This window comes from Sinohyriopsis cumingii, chromosome 5, assembly GCF_028554795.1.
Source record: "Sinohyriopsis cumingii isolate HCF-2022 chromosome 5, ASM2855479v2, whole genome shotgun sequence".
NCBI lineage: Eukaryota > Metazoa > Mollusca > Bivalvia > Unionida > Unionidae > Sinohyriopsis > Sinohyriopsis cumingii.
Window position 1 is genome coordinate 11226914 of NC_142965.1, and position 22782 is coordinate 11249695.

Below are 22782 nucleotides of genomic sequence, written 5' to 3' on the forward strand. Positions count from 1 at the left end.
ATAAGTCCTGACGATACTCTGGTGTAGTCCCATGTAGACAGTGATCTAAAAGAACTGCCTTGTGAAAATCTATCCTTAGTCCTTAATGTATGGTAATGTCTTATGATTTAGCTAGTCCTTAAAATATGTAATATTTGGTGATTTAGCTAATCCTTAATGTATGGTAATATTTGATGATTCCAGTAATTGTCATACAAATCATTGAGACATTTTGACTATCAGTGTCGTCATGCAATGTCTGGCTGGTGAAGTCGTCATGATCTTTATTACATATCTCATCAGTTAACTTAATGTTAGGACCAAGGTAACATGCTACTGATTAGCACGTATGTATATATCTATATTAGGATTAAAAACCACATTAGCATGTATGTATATATCTATATTAGGATTAAAAACCACATTAACATGTATGTATATATCTATATTAGGATTAAAAACCACATTAGCATGTATATATATGTATCTATATTAGGATTAAAAACCACATTAGCATGTATATATATGTATCTATATTAGGATTAAAAACCACATTAGCATGTATGTATATATCTATATTAGGATTAAAAACCACATTAGCATGTATGTATATATCTATATTAGGATTTAAAACCACATTAGCATGTATGTATATATCTATATTAGGATTAAAAACCACATTAGCATGTGTGTATATATCTATATTAGGATTAAAAACCACATTAGCATGTATGTATATATCTATATTAGGATTAAAAACCACATTAGCATGTATGTATATATCTATTTTAGGATTAAAAACCACATTAGCATGTATGTATATATCTATATTAGGATTAAAAACCACATTAACATGTATGTATATATCTATATTAGGATTAAAAACCACATTAGCATGTATGTATATATCTATATTAGGATTAAAAACCACATTAGCATGTATGTATATATCTATATTAGGATTAAAAACCACATTAGCATGTATATATATGTATCTATATTAGGATTAAAAACCACATTAGCAGGTATGTATATATCTATATTAGGATTAAAAACCACATTAACATGTATGTATATATCTATATTAGGATTAAAAACCACATTAGCATGTATGTATATATCTCTATTAGGATTAAAAACCACATTAGCATGTATATATATGTATCTATATTAGGATTAAAAACCACATTAGCATGTATATATATGTATCTATATTAGGATTAAAAACCACATTAGCATGTATGTATATATCTATATTAGGATTAAAAACCACATTAACATGTATGCATATATCTATATTAAGATTAAAACCACATTAACATGTATGCATATATCTATATTATGATTAAAAACCACATTAGCATGTATGTATATGTCTATATTAGAATTAAAAAACACATTAGCACAGTTCTGAATCTATGGTGCTATAATTAAACATTACCTTCTAAAACAATACAGGTTAAAAATGCACCAAAAAAATAGATCTATAAACCCATCCAAAGATGTGCATTTGTCCTTCAAGATAAAAGATCAGTGTAAAGATATTTAAATTTTCTGTAAGGTTATATAATATAAATGATAAACCCCAAAAATATCCTTAAAATATAGGGCCAAAATTCTGTCCAGGTGACACAGTCTAACTAAAGGTAGCAGGTGTTCTGTCCAGGTGACACAGTCTAACTAAAGGTAGCAGATGTTCTGTCCAGGTGACACTGACTAACTAAAGGTAGCAGATATCTGCAGGTTACACAGTCTAACTATAGGTAGCAGATGTTCTGTCCAGGTGACACAGTCCAACTATAGGTAGTAGATTTCTCTCCAGGTGACACTGACTAACTAAAGGTAGCAGATTTCTGCAGGTTACACAGTCTAACTCATGGGTAGCAGATGTTCTGTCCCAGTGACACTAACTAAAGGTAGCAGATATTCTGTCCAGGTAACACTGTCTAACTAAAGGTAGCACATGTTCTGTCCAGGTGACACTAGCAGATGTTATGTCCAGGTGACACAGACTAACTAAAGGTAGCAGATGTTCTGTCCAGGTGACACAGTCTAACTAAAGGTAGCACATGTTCTGTCCAGGTGTCACAGTCTAACCGTAGGTAGCAGATTTCTGCAGGTTACACAATCTAACTCATGGGTAGCAGATGTTCTGTCCCAGTGACACTGTTTAACTAAAGGTAGCAGGTTCTGTCCAGATGACATTGTCTAACCAGCAAGACAGTAGATGTTCTTTTAGACAGATTTAATTTAATACAACCTTGCTAGGGCAAACAACCCATTGCAGTTTCATATAAAGAACAATCAACTGATATCTGCTGGTTGATTTTGGAGAATTGTTGATTATTGTATTGCTCTCTGTTTAAAATCAGAACCAGTTCTTTTCTGTTGATTTGAAACATCAGGATTAATATACAGAGCTTGAATTAGGTTTTAATTACATTTCTAAGTCGCTGGCTAGGTACAAGAGTAACCATTCACACAACAGTGAGTTACACTATAGCAAGGTGTTGACAGAATTCCATGAAACCCTTCAAGCTTTCCTTGTAATATTTTGTGATCTCAAACCATAACTTGAAAAGAAAATTGAATATTAGTAATGTAACATGTCTTTTGTCATTAGTTTAATGGTAGAGAAATTTCATAATAGTCCATATTCTTTAACGGAGTGTAAATTTTCAGAGATTAGTTTATACAGTTAAATATTATGAAAGAATGCTTGATTGCTTTTAAAAGAACCGATTCATTATCTTTTCTTGCTAAATATTACAAACCATTACCATTAGTAGTTTCAACATGTGATAACAGTCCAGCAATCGGAAATCATAGACATTTCTAGCAAACTAAATGTTCTAGTACTTTGATCTCATTTGTTTAATTGCAACACTGGATATTGATTTATCTTTATCAGTAATAATTGCCATTATACTGGTTTTTGCTTAATCAGTTGACATCTCAAGCCAATTCCATCTGATTCTTTTGTACCCTCATTATATATGGCATTGATTTTGCAAGTTTAGCAAGACAGAATTCTGTTTGCTCAAAATAGACAATCACCTACCAGTTACCAGCTGTAGATGATATTTTAGAAGTACCACATATTTGCTTATATTCTGATATTGTACAATTGAAAACATTTAAAGGTATATCTAACTTCGATATTACTTGTTTTGGTGAGCTACATTCCCTTATACAACTTAGGCTTAACATACTGTATATATTCACTTATAAGTCAGCCCAGCTTCAAACGAGAGTCTGCCACTATATAATTTGCTTGCAGATCAGGGTGTATGTTGTCTGGTCTATATAAGCAAATTGCATGAATATGAAGGAAATGTGGAAGCTGTGAAATCTAGTTTGGGATCATGTAGAATATAGATACTCTAGTAAATTTCAGTAAGACTTGTACACAGAACTGTTAAGCTTTTGTCTACAAATGTATTCCAACTACATACCACACAGACCTAGTTCTGCCATTATATAATGACATAATGAACCAGCAGATCTGTTTGTAAGGAGTAATCAATAGAACAAACAACATAAACCCTGATTTATTAGTGTATCATGTGATGGGACATCATGGTCTATGTTGTTTGGAGTTGGACATGACTTACATGCAGATGCATATGGTATGATGATATGGTTGATTCTGCGTACGTATAAGATTGCAGTCGAGAAGTCCTTAATGTTATCATTTGTTATTTCAGTGAAAAAAATTTGTTGTTTCAAAGTCAGCAATCTTGAGATTTTGTTGTTTCAGTGGTGTAAGCTATTGCAAAGTCACCAATCTTGAGATTTTGTGTGAAAGTTTAATGTCAGAATAATTTTGAAAGTTCTGTATCTTGAATTGTACCTTGTTCATTTGTAAGCAGAATGCAATGATATGTGGTGTCACCATGGAACCAATTTCAGCTAAAAATTCACAAAATTGTTTAAAATGTCTTTTCAACATTTATGTTGGATGACGTTAGAAAGCTTTTTGATCATATTCGTAGAAGCTTAAGAAAAGTACAATAACTTAAATAACTTAGAATGATACAGAAAGTCTCTTTGAAGTATACGGAACTTTGGATCTGCTGTGAATTCATTCATTTTTATGGGAATCAATATTAGTATTAAGACTCATCACTGGTGGGGTTTGGGGACTTCTTGTCTTCACATATTATTCAGTATTATTCATTGGGTCTTTGAATTTTTAGTTTGTAGGAAGAATATAAATCTGAAATTTTACTTGAAAGATTGGGAACTGACATTATCAGATTTTTTATTTTATTTTACAGTCTAGACGAAATGATAGAGAAGAGATCAGAAAGAAGCTTGCATTTGGGACTGATGATGATTTTTACTCCACTAATGACAAAGTATACAAAAAGAACACATTACAGTCCCGATTGCAAGGGGGGATGAATTTACAGATTTGTTTTCTGAATGAACCTGTCAGTGGTGACCAGGATCCTGAAGGGGGGAGAGCACCACAAGGGGTTTCCACCTCCACCACTAGCGTTGACCGTGATGTAAGTCAGTAATTTTCTTGATAATTATCATTGATAGTTGGACACTGAATCCTCCTGAATCCCATATTCATGCAGCAAGCTGAGCCCAGTTCTTGAACTCAAGTTTAAAACCCTAAAATGTATATACTGTATATGCTTGCATATGTTGGTCATCTGTGACAGCATCTTGTTTGTTCACAGTGAAGACAGTCACCTTCCATTTACCATTAGAACTATCTCATTCCTGTATATATTATGATATTGTAGATATAAAACCATTTATACCTATATATATTATGATATTGTAGATATAAAACCATTTATATGTACATATATTCACTCAGGTTAAGACCCTAATTTGAGGGGCCCTGAGTGGTAGAGTGGTCTAAAGCATTCTGTTACGGATCACTTCCATTTCACCTCTGTCTGCATGGGTCGAGTCTAGGATTGGCCAATGTGGGTATGTGAGAAAGCTTGCCAGGAGCTTCTCATGGGTTGGTGGTTCTTCCCAGGTTCTCCCTCCACCATTAATACTGGCCGCCATGCATAGCCTATCATGTGCTGAAAAATGGCGTTAAACCCAACAACAACAACAACAACCCTAATCTGATGGTTTGGTTTAGTACTGGAGGAATCTGCTGATAGGTTGGTATGGTACTGGAGGTATCTGTTGATAGGTTGGTTTGGAAATGGAGGTGTCTTATTGTTAGGATGGTTTAGTACTGGAGGTGTGCGTTGATTAGGCTGGTTTGGAAATGGAGGTGTCTTATTGTTAGGATGGTTTAGTACTGGAGGTGTGCATTGATTAGGCTGGTTTGGAAATGGAGGTGTCTTATTGTTAGGATGGTTTAGTACTGGAGGTATCACTGAAGGTTGTCTTGATATAATGAAGTTCATGGTTTATATCCTCCAAAATGATGATGGTAAGGCAGAGTTACTTAATTTTGCCATACTACTAATAAGAATTCCATTACTGAGACCAGGGAATAAAAGTACAACTACTACTACTTAAAATTCAGCCATTACAACACATTTAGTGACTTTTTGTTTGGTAAATGAACATGGACAATAATTACTGGTTTGTGGGTTTAATGCCATTCTTTAGCACATGGTTGTCTGTACATGGCAGCCAGTATATTTTAATGGAAGAAGAGCCATGGAAAACCTGGGAAGAACAACTAGCCTACAGGAAGCTACTGGAAAGCTTTCTTTCACATCTATTTAACTGGCTGAGCTTAGACTGGAACCCACACTGATAGAGGTGAGATGTCAGTGATTAACACATTAACCCCTGGAGGTTTTTGTTGTTTTTGTCTGAAATTCGAGCAGGAAACACATTTTGAAAGCTATTTCTGAATACATCCTAAAACACAAACTTCCAGGTAATCTCCCAATAACATACTGCCTAGTTGTGTTAGAAACATCACTTTTCATTGGTTGTTTGGCTTGCGCATGAGCAGAACGGTAAAAGTTATAGTCCTTTTTTTTTTTTTTTTTTTGCTTAACAGACCCATTATTTTTGTGTCAAGACCACTTTTTATTCCAAATGCCCATCTTATCCTACTGTTTGCAAAGGTTCATCTGTCTGTTTGCAGTTCATACTGGTCTGCCTTAGATCTGAGACCAAAAAGTCTCAAATCCAGACACAAAATCAGATTCCAACCATGGGTGAATTTTGGGTAGGAAAAAAATCGGGTCCAAAAAAATGAGGTTTTTCCCTCAGTATTTTGTAGTTCAACTAGAAATTCCAGATTATTTGATATCATTGTAGAGCTACATCTGTCTACCTTTCTATAATACCACCCACTTTAGTGTATCATACATGACCTTGACGCTACGGAGCTCGGCAGTAGGCTACTACCTCCTGCCACGTAAACTCGTCACCAGGGGTTAATATGTTAAAGGCATGTGCCTCTGACCAGTTGGTCACCCAGGCCCCCTGATTTCTGAGATGATCAGTCATTTAGTCAAAATATGTTTTATTGAAGACTTTCAGGATGGTTATTCTGCAAATAATTTCATGGTGCCAAAGTATTAATACATGTACTATATATATTTGCTGAGTCCAACCGCAAACTACACAGACCCATTTCTGCCATTGCATAATGCACCAGCAGATCTGGGTCTGTGCAGTTTGTTAGGAGTAATCAGTATAACAGCATGACCTTGATCGGCTGGCTTATGCTACGGCAGATCTGGGTCTTTGTTATTTGCAGTTTTACTCAACTTATAAGTGAGTATATATAGTATTTAGATAGATGGAAGTATGGCTGGATATACAGATACCCATGCAGAATCATTACATTATCTTGTGTTTTTATTTTCAGAACAACCACACCATGTCCTCCGATATTGTTGTTGACTCCAAAATGAAGTTGCCTGAAGAGGCAAAACTGGAGGATGAGGGGGAGGAGGATTTCTTCAAAAGGCAGGCCAGGCTTCAGCATGAGGCAAAGTTGGCCCTGGCACAGGTACTTGTATAAAAAGGGGCTAAATTAATGTGTAGAAGATTATTTACACTGGGGCATTTGAAGGTGATCACTCATTTAGCTGAGGTCAAAACATAAGTTTATTCAGATGTGTGGATGAATTGACTAGTTTATGTCTGTATGATATAAAGAAGTTATTTTCTAAATTTATAAAAACGGTTTCTACAGTTTTCTTGCATCAATTCATTGAATGTAGATTAATAGTTTCTTTTCTTTGACACCAATACAACAGTAAAGATTGAATCTTGGAATATATAATGAAGGACTTTTTCATAAGGGTTGATTGGTTGATTTGATTTTTTCATAAGGGTTGATTGGTTGATTTGACTTTTTCATAAGGGTTGATTGGTTGATTTGACTTTTTCATAAGGGTTGATTGGTTGATTTGACTTTTTCATAAGGGTTGATTTGACTTTTTCATAAGGGTTGATTGGTTGATTTGACACATTGTTGGCTATACCATGCCAAGGAAATGGGATCTAAATACCCTTTACAGGGACACACTGAAGCATCTGACCTGGACTGACTTGGGCAGGTATCAAACTTACAACCCATAGATTATGAGCCTGACACTCAACTTAGTTTTTGCAGCTCCCTCTTTCATGTGGTAAACAAGAAACAGTCTGGTGCATTGCATAACCAAAACTGAACTATAATACTGATTGGAGAGAGTTGAAGTTATTCAGTTCACATCATGAAGAGATGAGTATGTGCTGATTGAGCCTTGATTCAGATTCCATTGATAGACCATGATATCTGTAACACCAGGAAAAGGAGGTCTCAACAATTAGACATAAATTACAAAAGACAATACTTCATAATGTTGTTTCCTTTTTGGATTTGGTCACACTGTTGCATGTACAGTCATGATTCTTAATGAGTACATTTATCTTATGGCATATATCTCATCCTATCTTGGCTTATGTTGGCTTCATTTTAAAGCATTTATTGATTCCACTGTATTTACTGCTACAGAACAGAGGGCAAAACGAGTCTTTGGTAACTCTCACAATTAGATTTTCTACACCAGTAATTTGAGAAATGGGGTTAGTGCACAATGAAAGTACAGAAATGTGGTGGTTTTATTGAATTAATTGATTTGTATCTTATTAAATTATCCTTTATGGTCTGTCTTATGGCAGTAAATTCACGTAGCAACACAATCATATTAGGATTAAAAAGTTGCACTTTACAGAACGTTTAGTGGTAATGATGCCTTTGGATGCATTTGGCAATCAATCCTTATTTCAAATATACCCTTAGGTTGAGTGTTACATTGGGCCTGAACAGTGTATTAATATTTTATATGTCCTACCATGTCAGTGGTAGGGGAACTTTAATGACAGTGTTGTCAATCTGTTTAGTATCACCTTGGTTAAGTTTTGGGGCCCCCAAGTGCCCATATGGTCTAAGGTGCTTGCCTTTACATATAGTGTCATGTTATAATGCATGTCTGTACATCCAGTAAGCTACATGTACTTGCTAGTCCACACAGTAGCTGAAGTTCTCCACCATCTACTGTTAGCAAACTTTGTAAATATGGTAGCTTGGAGGAAGGAAGAAACCTTTTGATTTGGAACTCAAAAGGTCAAAATGTCCATATCAAAGGGACTGAATGTAACAACCCTTTCTGTACAAAACGTCAGAATGTCCACATTAGATTGACTGAATGTAGGAAACCTTTCTGAACTTGACGTTTATGACCGATACCTTGACATAACCCTGTAAATGGCTTTGATTTTAGAGTTTAAAAAACTATTAATTTTTTGGATCTAAAGAGCAAGGGTCAAGGTCACATTGATACTCAGTCAGAAAATGATTTCTGTATATACTGAGTCCTTTATCATCTATTTTGACCACTTTGTAGATTGCATGCATTTGAGACAAAGACACATGTTCATTTTGGGGTCAGAAATCATGGGCACAAAGTGAGAAAGAAGGAACTACTTTAGTTCTATACCACTTGCCCTGACTAATCTTTGTAGATGGCTTGCATTTGAGATGAGGAACACACCTGTAGATTTGAGGGTTTTAAAGGTTGAAGGTCAAGGTCAGACAGCTCCAGAAGGAAACACTTTCTGCAAAATAACTCAAGTCCTTTGCTGAAGACCATGATCCAACTGTGTGCTTGGCTTGCAATTGGGACAAAAAAGGACCTGTCAGTTTGGGGTCAATAGGTCAGAGGTCAACATCAATGAGACTGAAAGAAAAATGGTGTCTACAACATCTCTTGATATGCTGATCACACACAGTGTACTATTTATTGCACTCTTATTTGCATGGTTTCATATTTCATATCAAGTACACAATGTACTATTTATTACACTCTTATTTGCATGGTTTCATATTTCATATCAAGTACACAATGTACTATTTATTGCACTCCTATTTGCATGGTTTCATATTTCATATCAAGTACACGATGTACTATGTATTGCACTCTTATTTGTATGGTTTCATATTTCATATCAAGTACACAATGTACTATTTGTTGCAGTCTTATTTGCATGGTTTCATATTTCATATCAAGTACACAATGTACTATTTATTGCACTCTTATTTGCATGGTTTCATATTTCATATCAAGTACACAATGTACTATTTATTGCACCCTTGTTTGCATGGTTTCATATTTCATATCAAGTACACAATGTACTATTTATTGTACTCTTGTTTGCATGGTTTCATATTTCATATCAAGTACATAATATACTATTTATTGCACTCTTGTTTGCATGGTTTCATATTTCATATCAGTTTGCACAGGAATGGGATTTTTAATGAAATAAAACTCATGAGAACAAAAGAATCATATGAGAAATTTCAATATATATATATATATATATATATAGAGAGAGAGAGAGAGAGAGATATAACATTATATGCATATAATGTTGTTTTACAAGGGAGGACAATTAAACTTCTTACAGTTCCTTAGTATGATGTTCAGTTAGTAAAATGGAGATTTCTAACATAGTGGTTACCTCATGGACAAAGATAAAAGTCATGTTCTGTTGATTTTTTGGATCCCTAATAGCTTTCCTATTGTTGAAAGTAAACAACAACCCAGAACAAGTCCTTACTAAAGATAACAATCCCTCAACAACCCAGAACAAGTCCTTACTAAGGATAACAATCCCTCAACAACCCAGAACAAGTCCTTACTAAGGATAACAATCCCTCAACAACCCAGAACAAGTCCCTACTAAGGATAACAATCCCTCAACAACTCAGAACAAGTCCTTACTAAGGATAACAATCCCTCAACGACCCAGAACAAGTCCTTACTAAGGGTAACAATCCCTCAGATGATGCAACACATTATTTGGTAGACTACTAAATATGATCATACCAGGAAATTCAGAGGTTATCGCTGCATGTCAGGTATGCTTTTTATAAACTGATGTTATTTTTAAATTGATGTTTTTAAATTTTAATTTTTGCTAATTTCTTTTTCAGGCAGGGACCATGGCTCATATGCAGCTAGAAGTTGAGAAACAGATGCAGAAGAAGTCCCCAGTTGCTGATATGGTGAGTCACTAGCACCACCAATTCTTGTATACATATATAATTTTCTCAAATATGATCTTAGTTATCGTATTCATACCATCTCTGGATATTTGCAAGGTATCTTTTAATGACCACATTTTCAGTGTTTGTATGTGTTAGACGGAGAGTGGCTTGGCCTGTTGATCAAAACAATCAGGCTGGTAATTGATTATTTAGGTGCCTGTTCAGAAGAGTATTTACCCTCACAGCCAGAGAGTATTTACCCTCACAGCCAGAGAGCCAGAGAGAGAGAGAATGAAGGCCCTGTCTGTATTTAAGTCTACTGGTCATAGACCAGGAAAGTTTATGGGATGGCCTGTTGTCCATTGACCATTGTCTGTCCGTCCATTTTGCTATCACTACTGCTCCTAAACTACTTGGAGGATTGCTATGGATCTTTGCACACATTCTTGTGAAGGTCTAGCTTGTTCTGAATGAAAATGATGCTGTTTAGGCAACCAAACATGGCCACCATAGCAGTCATCCAGAAAATCTTGATATTGTTACTTCTTTAAACAACATGGGGTTTTCACTAAAAGACGTTTTATATTGTCTGGTTGATCCCAAGTGAAATTGGTGCAAATCTGACGTCCAATGTAAACACAGAGTAGTCATATTGACAAGGAATTTTTACCAGAAGACTTCTTATGTTGTCTAGTTGGTCCTACACAAAAATGGTTCTGCTTGGACATTCAATATGGCCACCATCTTCAAAAATCTTGACGTTGCTACTTCTCCTAAACGGAGAGTCGTATCATTGAATACAATCTGACCTCAAATAAATAAAATCTTATCACTAAGATGGTGATAACAACATGCGAATTCCACCAATAGTTTTCTAATCTTTTTCAATTGTCCTAAATGGTGTCAATTTTAAACCCAGTATGGCTGCCACAATGGCTAATTTGACATCTTATTGCATGAGAATATCAGAAATGATCTTATCTGGAATTCGTGGAAATTTATTTTGGTAAATATAGCAGATTCCAGAAAATTCCTTTTTGCAAGTAGAATGTCAGCCCACATGAGAGACCGGTGGCCTGGTGGTTAGAGCATCCGCCTTGGATGCAGGAGGTCGTGGGTTCGATCCCCGGCCAAGTCATACCAAAGAATTACAAAAATTGTTAAAGCTATGTTAAAAATCCAAAATCACATCACATTACACCACATGAGAGACTCTTGCTTTTAAATAACCCCACTCTGTCTTTAGTATCAGTAATTCCATACCTGTTGCTATTGCATAGCTAGTACTTTTGCAGGAGGAAAGTATCCTTACTGAATTATGAATATTTGTCCTCCCATTAGGGTGAACCAGAAGATTTCACAACTTGGGATTTCCCTGCAGGACACCTCCACACATATTGCTGATGTGTACTGCCATTCTAAAAAGAACATTTCAGTCACCGTGTTGTAATGTTCAACATCAATTATGTAATGAAGGTTAAACATTGTGGGTCAACAAGTAAATTACTAATTATTTTGTGTGCTGTGTTTTTCATAAACTCTGATAAAGATTTTCACTGTGTTTTAGACATTTTTACACATGCTGTATGGCTTGGCATTTTAATGTATTCTTTTTACCCCTTCACAGGGCATTAGTGTTTCAAAATTAGTTGTTGTTTTTTTTCTAGGTAAGGGCAAGTATTTTATTTAAATTCCATATCCTTGCATATTTGCAGTCTATGAACTTGCCTTATCCATTTTATTGTTCCTTACAAATCATTTAATTCACCTTGTCAATATCATGACGTTTGCTCATTTTATCAAGTGTAAGCTCATCACACACTGCTTTTTTATATTGTGCTTGGTTATTGAACACAGGTTCTTTTTAAATTATGTTCCAGTTAGGCATCCTTAAATTTTTCTTTTATTATTAACCCACTGGTCTTTTGATAATTGAGTACTCCCTTGCTGTCTTGCATTTACCACCTTTTGCGCAGTGGCCTTTTTACCAGATCTTTGAGTTCTGACAACTTTAAAATTCCTTCCAGTTTGGTACAAAGTCTCAGCTTGACCTCTTGTTACTTCCTCCTTTGTTTGTGATCAAGTAGCTCTCTCAGACATTTAACAAGGGCCAAGACTTTGCTAGACAATGTAAGAGAAGGTCTGTAAACCCACCCACCCCATGTTACTACCCTATGTAGCTATTTCTAGCTATAGGGTTCATACCCCATCCTGGCCCACTATACTGCTTACTTTGGATGCTAAATCATTTAAAGTGGGTATTTCTTGGGGACCTGGGCTTGCTTTCCAATGAAAAATACTGGAACCCTTTGAGTAGTGACCATGGTCTTGCATAATGACCGTTTCATTCTGTCTGCAGAAAGAGGAATCTTTGTTGCCTATGGCAGTCTGTCATTTGTTGGAAGCAGTGGCAAAAACTTATAAGCATGCAGTGCCCTTGTCCATGGCCTTGTCAGTGGAGTTCTCAGGATACTTCCTAAGTCTTACTAGAGCACAGTAAGAATATTCTGAGGACTGTTTCCCAAGAGGCAGAGACTCTCTTCAGAGGGCTCATATGCTCCATGTCTGCTCAGGATTTGAGAGATAATCAACACTGGTCCCTTGCATTTGGTTTGGTCTCTCTGAAACTGGCCAAGAAGCAAAATCGTTAAGACCATTCTTGGCACACTTCAGCTAAAATACTTTAAATCTGCACATCCCCAGTCAGAGCAACAACCCATTTCAGAGCTTCCCCTCAGCAGGCAGGCCCGCCTAGAAAGGTGCACCACAAAGGCCCAGGGAGGATGTTTGCAGACCCATATCCCTTTCCTAAGAAAATGGGTTGACAGTCATAGGGACTTGATCCCTCTCCTACAGAGTGTACCTCTTCCATTGGTTCCAGCAGGTGCCAGATTAAAGGTCTTTTCAGAGGCTCGGTCTGTAATCACAGTCAATCACTTGGTCTTTTCTATCTTAAGAGTTTTCTACAGGCTTCGATTCCAGGATCTCCCTCCTCTAGTAAGGTCCCTATTTGCTTCCATCAGTTAAATCTGGTGCACTTAAAGGAAGAAGTTCAGTCCCTTCTTCAATAGGTAGAGTAGAGAGGGTGTTTAGAGACATATTTCCGGCCTTCTGCCCTGGATTTTCCTGTTTCTTAAGAAAAGAGAAATGTTTCATCTAATTATGAATCTTTCCTCCCCAAACTGATTTTTTCAGGAGAAACCATTGAAGATGGATACCATTGCCTCTATCATTAATGCTGTGAAACCTGGGGATTAGGCGGTCTCTATCACTCTTTAGGATGCATACAGTCACATTCCTATGTTTCCAGGGGCCCCGAGTGGCCAAGTGGTCTAAAGCACTCTCCGTTACGGATCACTGCCATCTCACCTCTGTCTGCATGGGTTCGAGTCTCGGATTCAGCTAATGTGGGTATGTGAGAAAGCTTGCCAGTAGCTTCTCGTGGGTTGTTGGTTCTTTCCTGTGTTTTCCCAGGGTTCTTCCTCCACCATTAATACTGGCCACCATGTATAGCCTATCATGTGCTGAAAAATGGCATTAAACCATACAACAACAACAAAATCCTATGTTTCCTCCACACAGGAAGTACCTCCAGGTTTGATTGGATGGGGAGGTCATCCATTTTCAAACTCTGTTGTTTGGTCAGGTCTCTTTTACTAGGTTCCTGAGAGTAATGCAGCCCATTTGGGCTCTCTGGGTATCCCATTCTTCCAATATTTTAGCGATTAGTCGATCCACAATGGCTGAGAGTAGAGTCTTTCAGACTGGATATATCTTGCGGTTGGTCCATAGTGACCAGGCTTGGTCTCCTGCCAACCTTAGAGAAATCAAAGCTCACTTCCTCTCAAGATTTTGTCTATGTGGAGATGCATTTCCTTGCAAACAGAGGACTAGACTGTGTCCCCCTGAACAAAGTAGATAAGATCCATTTCCTATTGTTGACACTGTGAGTAAATACCATGTTGTCAGTCTTTTTCTCTTTCTGACCTTGACCTTGAACTCTACAGCAGACCTAGTTCTTCTAGGCAGCCTGAAATTGCATCTTCTCCAGCTTTTCCTTTTAATGGATTTCTCAGGTTAGGGATTTCCAGCATCATCTGATTTAGTTGGCAAATTAAAATCATTTTCTGGCCAGATCCACATGCACCACCACCACCACCTGAATCCCACTGTAACCTGTTCACAGACACATTAGAAGGACTGATTCTTCAGGATTCATAGTCCCAGGAAGGATCTACCCTCTACATCAACAATTTGGAAATGAGGCCAGTGTTCTTGGGCCTTCAGGAGTGCATCCACCATATAAGAGGTCGGTGGTAGTGTACATCAGGAGACAAAGAGAGATACATGCACCTTTTGTCTGCATCAATATTTGGAACCTCCTTCACTGGGCAGTTTAAGAATGTATTACCCTCCATGTTCACTGCATCCCAAGCAGGAAGAATATGTGGGTGGACAGTCTGTCAATGAAAGGGGAGATAATCCTCATGAAATGGTTGCTCTACCATTCCATAGCAGACTCCTTGTTTGAACTTTGGGGATCTCCTTTAGTAGACTTGTTTTCCCGAGTCCCCGATCAGAGGGCCTGGGCAGTGGACACTTTCAGCCAGAAGAGGGATTGTCTGTCCACTTATACCTTCCCACCTGTCATGATGATCCCACAGGTCCTACACAAAGTCTAATTTTGATTGTCCCTCTATTGCCCTAGTGATCTTCTTGATCTGCTGGTGAACCATACCAGGACCTTATCTCAGAGGAGGGACCTTCTGTCACAGCACAGGGGCTTTCTCCTACAGCAGACCATAGAATCTCAACCTTCATGCTAGAAAATGAAAAGTTTTTGATTATAGTTGCAAAGTGCATCATTCAATCCAGGAAAAGATCCGTGTCTGAAGTGTATGATACCAAATGAAGAATCTTTTGCGATTGATGTAATAGAAAACATGTCAATCCTAGCTGTCTGTCTCTGAGTGTTGAGGGGATTTTCTTCTTTTTTTAAGAGAAACAATGCTCGGTTTGTACTATTAGAGGCTGTCAAGCAGTGCTTTCCAACACTCAAATTTTTTTAAAATGCGTGGCTTTTGGGACAGATTCTCGCTTAGTAGACCTGGTCAGGTAACTAAAACTGCAAAGTCCACTGTTTCACTCTTTGATTACTAAATGGGAGCTTTCTTGTGTCTTGTGGTCTCTCAATACTCACCCACTCCAAACCTTTGGGTGAAGCTTCTGTTAAGAACTTTACCCTCAAGAATATTTCTTTGATCTTTTTTGCATCTGTGTGATGAATATGTGAGCTTCATGATCTATCCATCGAGCTGGGTACTGTCAAGTTCATTGGGAATTATGAGTCAGTTTGTCTCCTTTATTAACTAGATTATTTATCAAAAATAACCAAATTCCTTCATTTGTTACACTCCCAATTGATATCCCCAGTCTCAGCCTTATCTGTGTAATGGATGACCAAGACTGACTTTTACATCTAGATAGGGCTGTGCATTTTTTCGTGGCAGATTCCAAAGGTTGAATGAAGGGTAGGAAGCATCATTTCCTACCCATTAAATATTTAGCTGATATTTTAGGTTCCACCATTTCTAGGTGGATAGCATTTACTATCAAGAGACCTTTCCACTCATTTACTGATAAGGCCAAAGAGGTTCAAACCATTGCTGACTCATTGGCCTCATTAATTTTTGGAGGATGTGATCCGACCCATCTTTCTCCTTCTTTTACCTTCACTCATTTTCTCACTGGGCCCAATCATTATCGCTTGGAAAGTTGCCTAGATGGAATCCATTCCATGGTAGTCTCTTGCTTTTCTGTGAGAGTGAGTATTCATTGAGTTTTTTTATTTACCATTTGTGGAATCAGCAGACCTCCATCAAACAGACTAATTTATCTTTGCCATACCAAGAGGTAAGGGATTACTGATATTAAAATATAGTTATTGGGGCACAGGGGATAAAACTAGTTTTAATGTTGTAATACTTACCTGTCACTATTACCAGACTCCCTCCTATCCCACACTGATGACCCACTAAGTTAGACTGCTCCTTCAAAAGAATGAAGAGTGGCAGTACTATGAGCTATATGTGTGGGGGTGTCCTGCAGGGGCGATACAGTCTTCTTAACATGTCTGTTTCACCTTAATGGGAGGATGAAATCTATTTTATTTGCTCTGGGTATTTTCCTCCTGGAAATGTACTAGTTTTGCAATAGTCACAGGTAGAGTTGACATCATTATAATTAGTTTCCCCCAACCCCAACCATCTACATTTGAAATGTTGTTTTTTTTTTCCTGTTTCAGGTTGGGATTCCACTGTTAGCAGATGCCAGAAAAAAAAGACTGAGTCTTAGGAAAATGCAGGATATGAACCTGGCCCAGATTCAAGTCCTTTACAATGATCTACACACACAAATAGAGAGTGAGTGCTTTCACTGCCCTTTTTCCTTCCCACCTTTCTTCCCTCTCTGAAACTGTATGAAATATTAGGTATGTGTTCATAGAATAAAAATGTTCTGCCACCCAGTCTATTGCAATATGTGGCTTTTTTCTGTATGAAATATTAGGTATGTGTTCATAGAATAAAAATGTCCTGCCACCCAGTCTATTGCAATATGTGGCTTTTTTCTGTATGAAATATTAGGTATGTGTTCATAGAATAAAAATGTTCTGCCACCCAGTCTATTGCAATATGTGGCTTTTTTCTGTATGAAATATTAGGTATGTGTTCATAGAATAAAAATGTTCTGTGCCACCCAGTCTATTGCAATATGTGGCTTTTTTCTTTATGAAATATTAGGTATGTGTTCATAGAATAAAAATGTTCTGCCACCCAGTCTATCGCAGTATGTGGCTTTTTTCACCTAAATGCAAAAGTAACCCAAGGTGTGATGGAAAGATGGAATTAAGGACAGATAGATAAAGATAACAGTTGCAGGGCATAACTGAGAAATTGCCAGAACTGCAAAAGAATTTGAAAAAGCAGATTCCTTTAACCACATGGTTTATATTGAGCACTGATGGTGGTTTTGTTGAGTCTTGTTCCAATTAACATAATAAAAGTCCATAAATAAGAATCAGTTGGGTTAATATGGTAGACATTTTCAAAAATAAAGACTGTACTCGATTTGTATTTACCTGACAAATGAATACCTTTGAAAAATATTCTATGCCAAGGATAATACAAAATGACTACACTTTAATTGAAATTAACAATTTTCTAAATGTGATGTTAAAAAGTGATCATAAAATGTACATTTTGCAAGAATTAACATCCAGCATCACCAATCAGATACTTGGGACAGGTGTAGAAATATAATTCTTTACAGCATGAACGATCAAATAATTGGGACAGGTGTAGAAATATTACAGCATGATACATGTACATGGGGACAGGTGTATAACATCTTTACAGGACTTTTGCTCCAGTAAAAAATCTGTTGCATTTGCTGTTTGTATAAATAATAAATAGTTATATTGTGAGGACCCATGATAGTCTTGTTCATCCCAACTCTCATGTGACTTCATGAGGTCCCCACAAGACATAGGTCTCTGTTAATGATAGAAGGCACTCTAATCACTAAATTAACAGAATTTATTGAGTATGCATTCTGGAATCCATTGAGCTTAAATTCTGTTGTAGATTTTAAAAGATGTCATTATTCACTACTTGATAAAGAACACCATTAAATGATGTTAGCCAATTAAACTTCATCACCACAATGACATAATACATAAATTTAGGTCTTTTAGCAGATTCATGTTTGGACCGCTCTGGTGGCCTAGTGGTTAGAGTGCCCACCTCAGATGCGGGAGGTTGTGGGTTCAATCCCCGGCCGAGTCATACCAAAGACTTACAAAAATGGTACTAACAGCTGCCTCGCTTGGCGCTCAGCATTAAGAGGTTAGTGTTATGACTGGTCAGCCAGGTGTCAGGATAATGTGACTGAGTGGGACATCATGCTACATGTCTGTGGCATGATGCTCCAGTGCTAGACATCACTATAAACGGTCACACTGCAGACATCGTAGTGATATGACTGAAACATTGTTTAAGCTATGTTAAAAATCCAAATCACATAACACACACAGACACAGATTCATGTTTGGTGGAGATCTGCCAAACCCCTGTAAGTTACTTGGTTAAACAAGACTTATCACTTATAAGTATCAGAGGTCAGACTTTTTTCAGTTTGAATGTTTATGCTTTCCAATAATGGAGGTAGGCATCTTATCCTGTGGAAACTTATAATAAGGTTTGCTGTAAATTTATTACAACACAATACAGACATGCATCTAAAGAAAAAAATTATATAAATGTAAAGACTAAATCTTGGGACCATGTAAATTTGTTTTGTTCTCAACAGAGTTTGTTATACAAGTAAGTAAAAGTAAACAAAATTGATATTTGTATTATGTACAGTTTGGTAGAAGTGCATAGAATTTATATTTGTATTATATACAATTAAGCAAAACTGCACAGAGTTAATATTTGTATTCCAGTAAAAGCTGTCTTGAGAGACTCTCTTCAGCCAACAAACTACAGTCTCTCAAGACAGATTGTTTCTCATAACAGGTTTGTACAAAAAGACCAATTTCCCAGGTCAAATTTCAGCACCATTTAAGGAGGAAAAATAATCAAAATATCTGTACATATATTCTATTCTTTATTCATAGTTCTTGTTAAAATATTGCTTGTATTCATCTGAAAACAAAATTATAATGCAATAAGAAGATACATCTATCATTAAACATTAATCACTTTTATATTTGAAGATCACATGTACATATATTAGAACATGAAATCATTTTTTATTTACTCATATTCCTTTTATAACACCCTGAATTTTTGTTTTACCAACATTTGAAATGCTACTTTGTGGGTGGTCTCATCTTTTTCACTTCTTTCAGTTATATTAATTCTTTTTTCCATTGTTAGAATTTGTCTCTTTTTAGTTGGAGGTCCTGCCATTGCTATTAAGGTGCTAGGTGTTAACATTATCAGACTGCTTAATTGTAATAATGACTAAAATGATGTTTGCTTAATGGACCCATTATTTTCATATCAAGACCACTCTTTATTCCAAATGCCCATCTTATCCTACTTTTTGCAAAGGTTCACCTGACTGTTTGAGGTTCATACTGGTCTGCCTTAGATCTGAGACCAAAAGGTCTAAAATCCAGACACAAAATCGAATTCTGACCACTGACAAATTTTCAGTAGAAAAAAGTTGGGTCCAAAATACTGGTGTTTTTTCCTCTGTATTTCTAGTGCAAATAGAAATTCCAGATTGTTTGGTATCACTGTAGAGCTACATCTGTCTACCTTTCTATAATACCACCCACTTTAGTGTATCTTACATGACCTTGATGCTACAAAGCTCAGCTGTAGGCTACTACCTCCTGCCACGTAAACTCGTCACCAGGGGTTAATGTGTTATAGGGATTAACTCTAAAGACAACCGGTCACACCAACTTGAACAGACAACAGCTTGTCTGTGGGTTTAATCACTGGAACGTCGAAAAAGAGCACTTGAATCTGGGAATTGGTTCTCACTTGGTACTTCCATAGACAAATGCCCAGTGCTCAGAAAGTCTGATAGTCAAGCACCCATGATCGCTGTTATCTCAGACCAGGCTCCTTCTGTAATCAAAGTCAGGTGCCCCATGTGAGCTTGCTGAAAATAAAAATTCAGTCTGCCTGAGAAAACTTAGATTGCACTGATGAAACATGGAAATTTATTTTCAAGATGTTAATATACCTGCCATAACACAGCATGTCATTCTAAAACACTTTTATTTTACTCCCAAACCCCAACAAGATCATGTTTCAAAAAACATGATTTTCAGTAATCTTTTATATATATAAACCACTTTAGTATATGCATTTTACATGTAGCATGTATAAATGGTAAATAGCTGATATAAAACTAATCCTTTGGGCAGTTTAAATGGCAAAGAGGTCAGGTATAAACCACCATTTTGCATATTAATTATTTGGCCGACAAAAGCTAGGGGGGTGTTGAAGACTTCATTGGGTGAGCCCTTCGTCCTAATTTGCATAGGTAAAGATCGCTAAGTCTAACAGTCCAATATATGTAAATCAAAAAGATGCTAGATGTGTGTAGAAGAACACAAGTTATTACATATCATTGCCTGAATGAGAAAGTTATGCCATCAGTAATAAAGGTTATTGACAAGTTTGTGAACAGCAACAATGTTTCTTTGAAGTCAGATTTTACTCCATATATGAAATGCAAAGCATGATTATTTCAATTGTCAGAATAGTGTTCAAGTGTGATTCATTTATGAAGACAATGTAGGAAGCAATTTGCTATCAGCAAAGTCGAGCAAAAATAAATTTCAGAACTCCAGGTTGACAGGTCACACCAGTAAAATGGTGTGGGGAAACAAGGTCATTATATTCATTGCACATACTGCAAACAGCATATTGACATTATATCAATCCTGTGTGTTTGATGCCTGTTGAAATAGGAGAACCACCTGTATGTAGCTTTCAGCAAACTGAATTGAGTATTCGTATTAGTTCTTTTTATTATTATTCGTTATCTTGTTAAAATGATAGCTATCAATTTACCTGTGCTTTTTTATATACAATTAGGTCAAAGTGCATAGAATGAATATTTGTATTAGATATATTTGGGTACAAGTGCATAGAATGAAAACTTGTATCAGATACAGTTAGGTAAAGGTGTATTCACTCATTTAAGTGGAATAATTTGTGTGATATAAAAATTTTGGCCAGTACGAGGGATATTTTCTTTTGTTTTCCTTTTCCCAGTAAACTAACATGGGTATACGTTCAGTCGATGTCTCTGATGTGAATTTTTTTTTTAAATCAATTTATTTGTATGTGTAGATTTTCTCTTGGTTACCTAATTTTGGACATATTTGGTTTGGTCTTTCTGCCTAGAGTATCATTACAAATAATGATGTTCTGCAATTAAATTCCTGAGCCAGTCTAAATCATTTGGCATACTTACATATTTGGGTCATCATCACATGTGGAGGTCTAGCATATTTGTTTCAGGCTTTTTTTTATATTATCTGTCAGGTTTTCAGAGATAAGATAATATGAATACCGGTAGATGCATATTATTTTCAATATGATAATATGAATTGATGCATATTATTTTCAGTAAGATAATATGAACGGATGCATATTATTTTCAATGATACATTCTGTTGTCGAGAACAATCTTTACGTGAAACAATATTAACATTCGAGCTGGCTCCAGTCAGCAGTGTGCGTACATTATTATAATGTGTGTAATATTCATAAATAATTTTCAGTGATGATTGAAACTTGTTGGGCTTTAATCAGTTGATGTTGTTAAAATTTTACTCAGATAGATTAAGCAAGATAATATCTGCCATGGTTCATGAACTTGCCCTGAGTTGACAGAAATTAATATGTGGTAATTATATTGTTTAGGGCTGGTTGAAACTTACCATCATTGGTTCATTAACTGCCTAGAGTTGACAGAAATTAATCTGTGGTAATTATATTATTTAGGGCTGGTTGAAACTTACCATCATTGGTTCATTAACATGCCTACAGTTGACAGAAATTAATATGTGGTAATTATATTATTTAGGGCTGGTTGAAACTTACCATCATTGGTTTATGAACTTGCCCTGAGTTGACAGAAATTAATCTGTAGTAATTATATTATTTAGGACTGGTTGAAACTTACCATCATTGGTTCATTAACATGCTCAGAGTTGACAGAAATTAATCTGTGGTAATTATATTATATAGGGCTGGTTGAAACTTACCATCATTGGTTCATTAACATGCTCAGAGTTGACAGAAATTAATCTGTGGTAATTATATTATTTAGGACAGGTTGAAACTTACCATCATTGGTTCATTAACATGCCCAGCATTTACAGAAATTAATCTGTGGTAATTATATTATTTAGGACAGGTTCACACTTACCATCAGTAGCAGTACATAATGAACATACTGACATCATTTTGCAAATAAAATCCAAACACCAGAAATAGTATCATTGAATTGGTACAGCATGAATATTATTAATTTCACTTTTTCTGTGAACAAAATGCCTCATTTTTATTACAAGAAATGACATCTGTTGAGACATTTATGTAGAGGATCATCGATGGGTGTTAAATACTAAATTTACGAAATAAGTTTTACAACATGATTAGCAACACTTTTATTGTACATCAGCTTCATGGATGATTCAAACTATCATGTATCTATTTTATCAAATATTTGCTTCAAAATGTGTCATTGCTGTATAACATTACTGGGTGTTA

At 36.2% G+C, this 22782-nt stretch overlaps 1 protein-coding gene across 1 annotated transcript in view; it reads left to right on the forward strand.

The window, feature by feature from the left end:
* LOC149798631 (uncharacterized) overlaps positions 1–22782 on the forward strand; it is a 262358-nt gene that overhangs the window by 223266 nt on the left and 16310 nt on the right. The window contains exons 8-11 of the mRNA XM_089957464.1: positions 4260–4493; positions 6800–6943; positions 10421–10492; positions 16779–16896. Of these exons, the coding sequence (XP_089813590.1) occupies positions 4260–4493; positions 6800–6943; positions 10421–10492; positions 16779–16896 (568 nt within the window). The remainder of the gene's footprint in view (positions 1–4259; positions 4494–6799; positions 6944–10420; positions 10493–16778; positions 16897–22782) is intronic.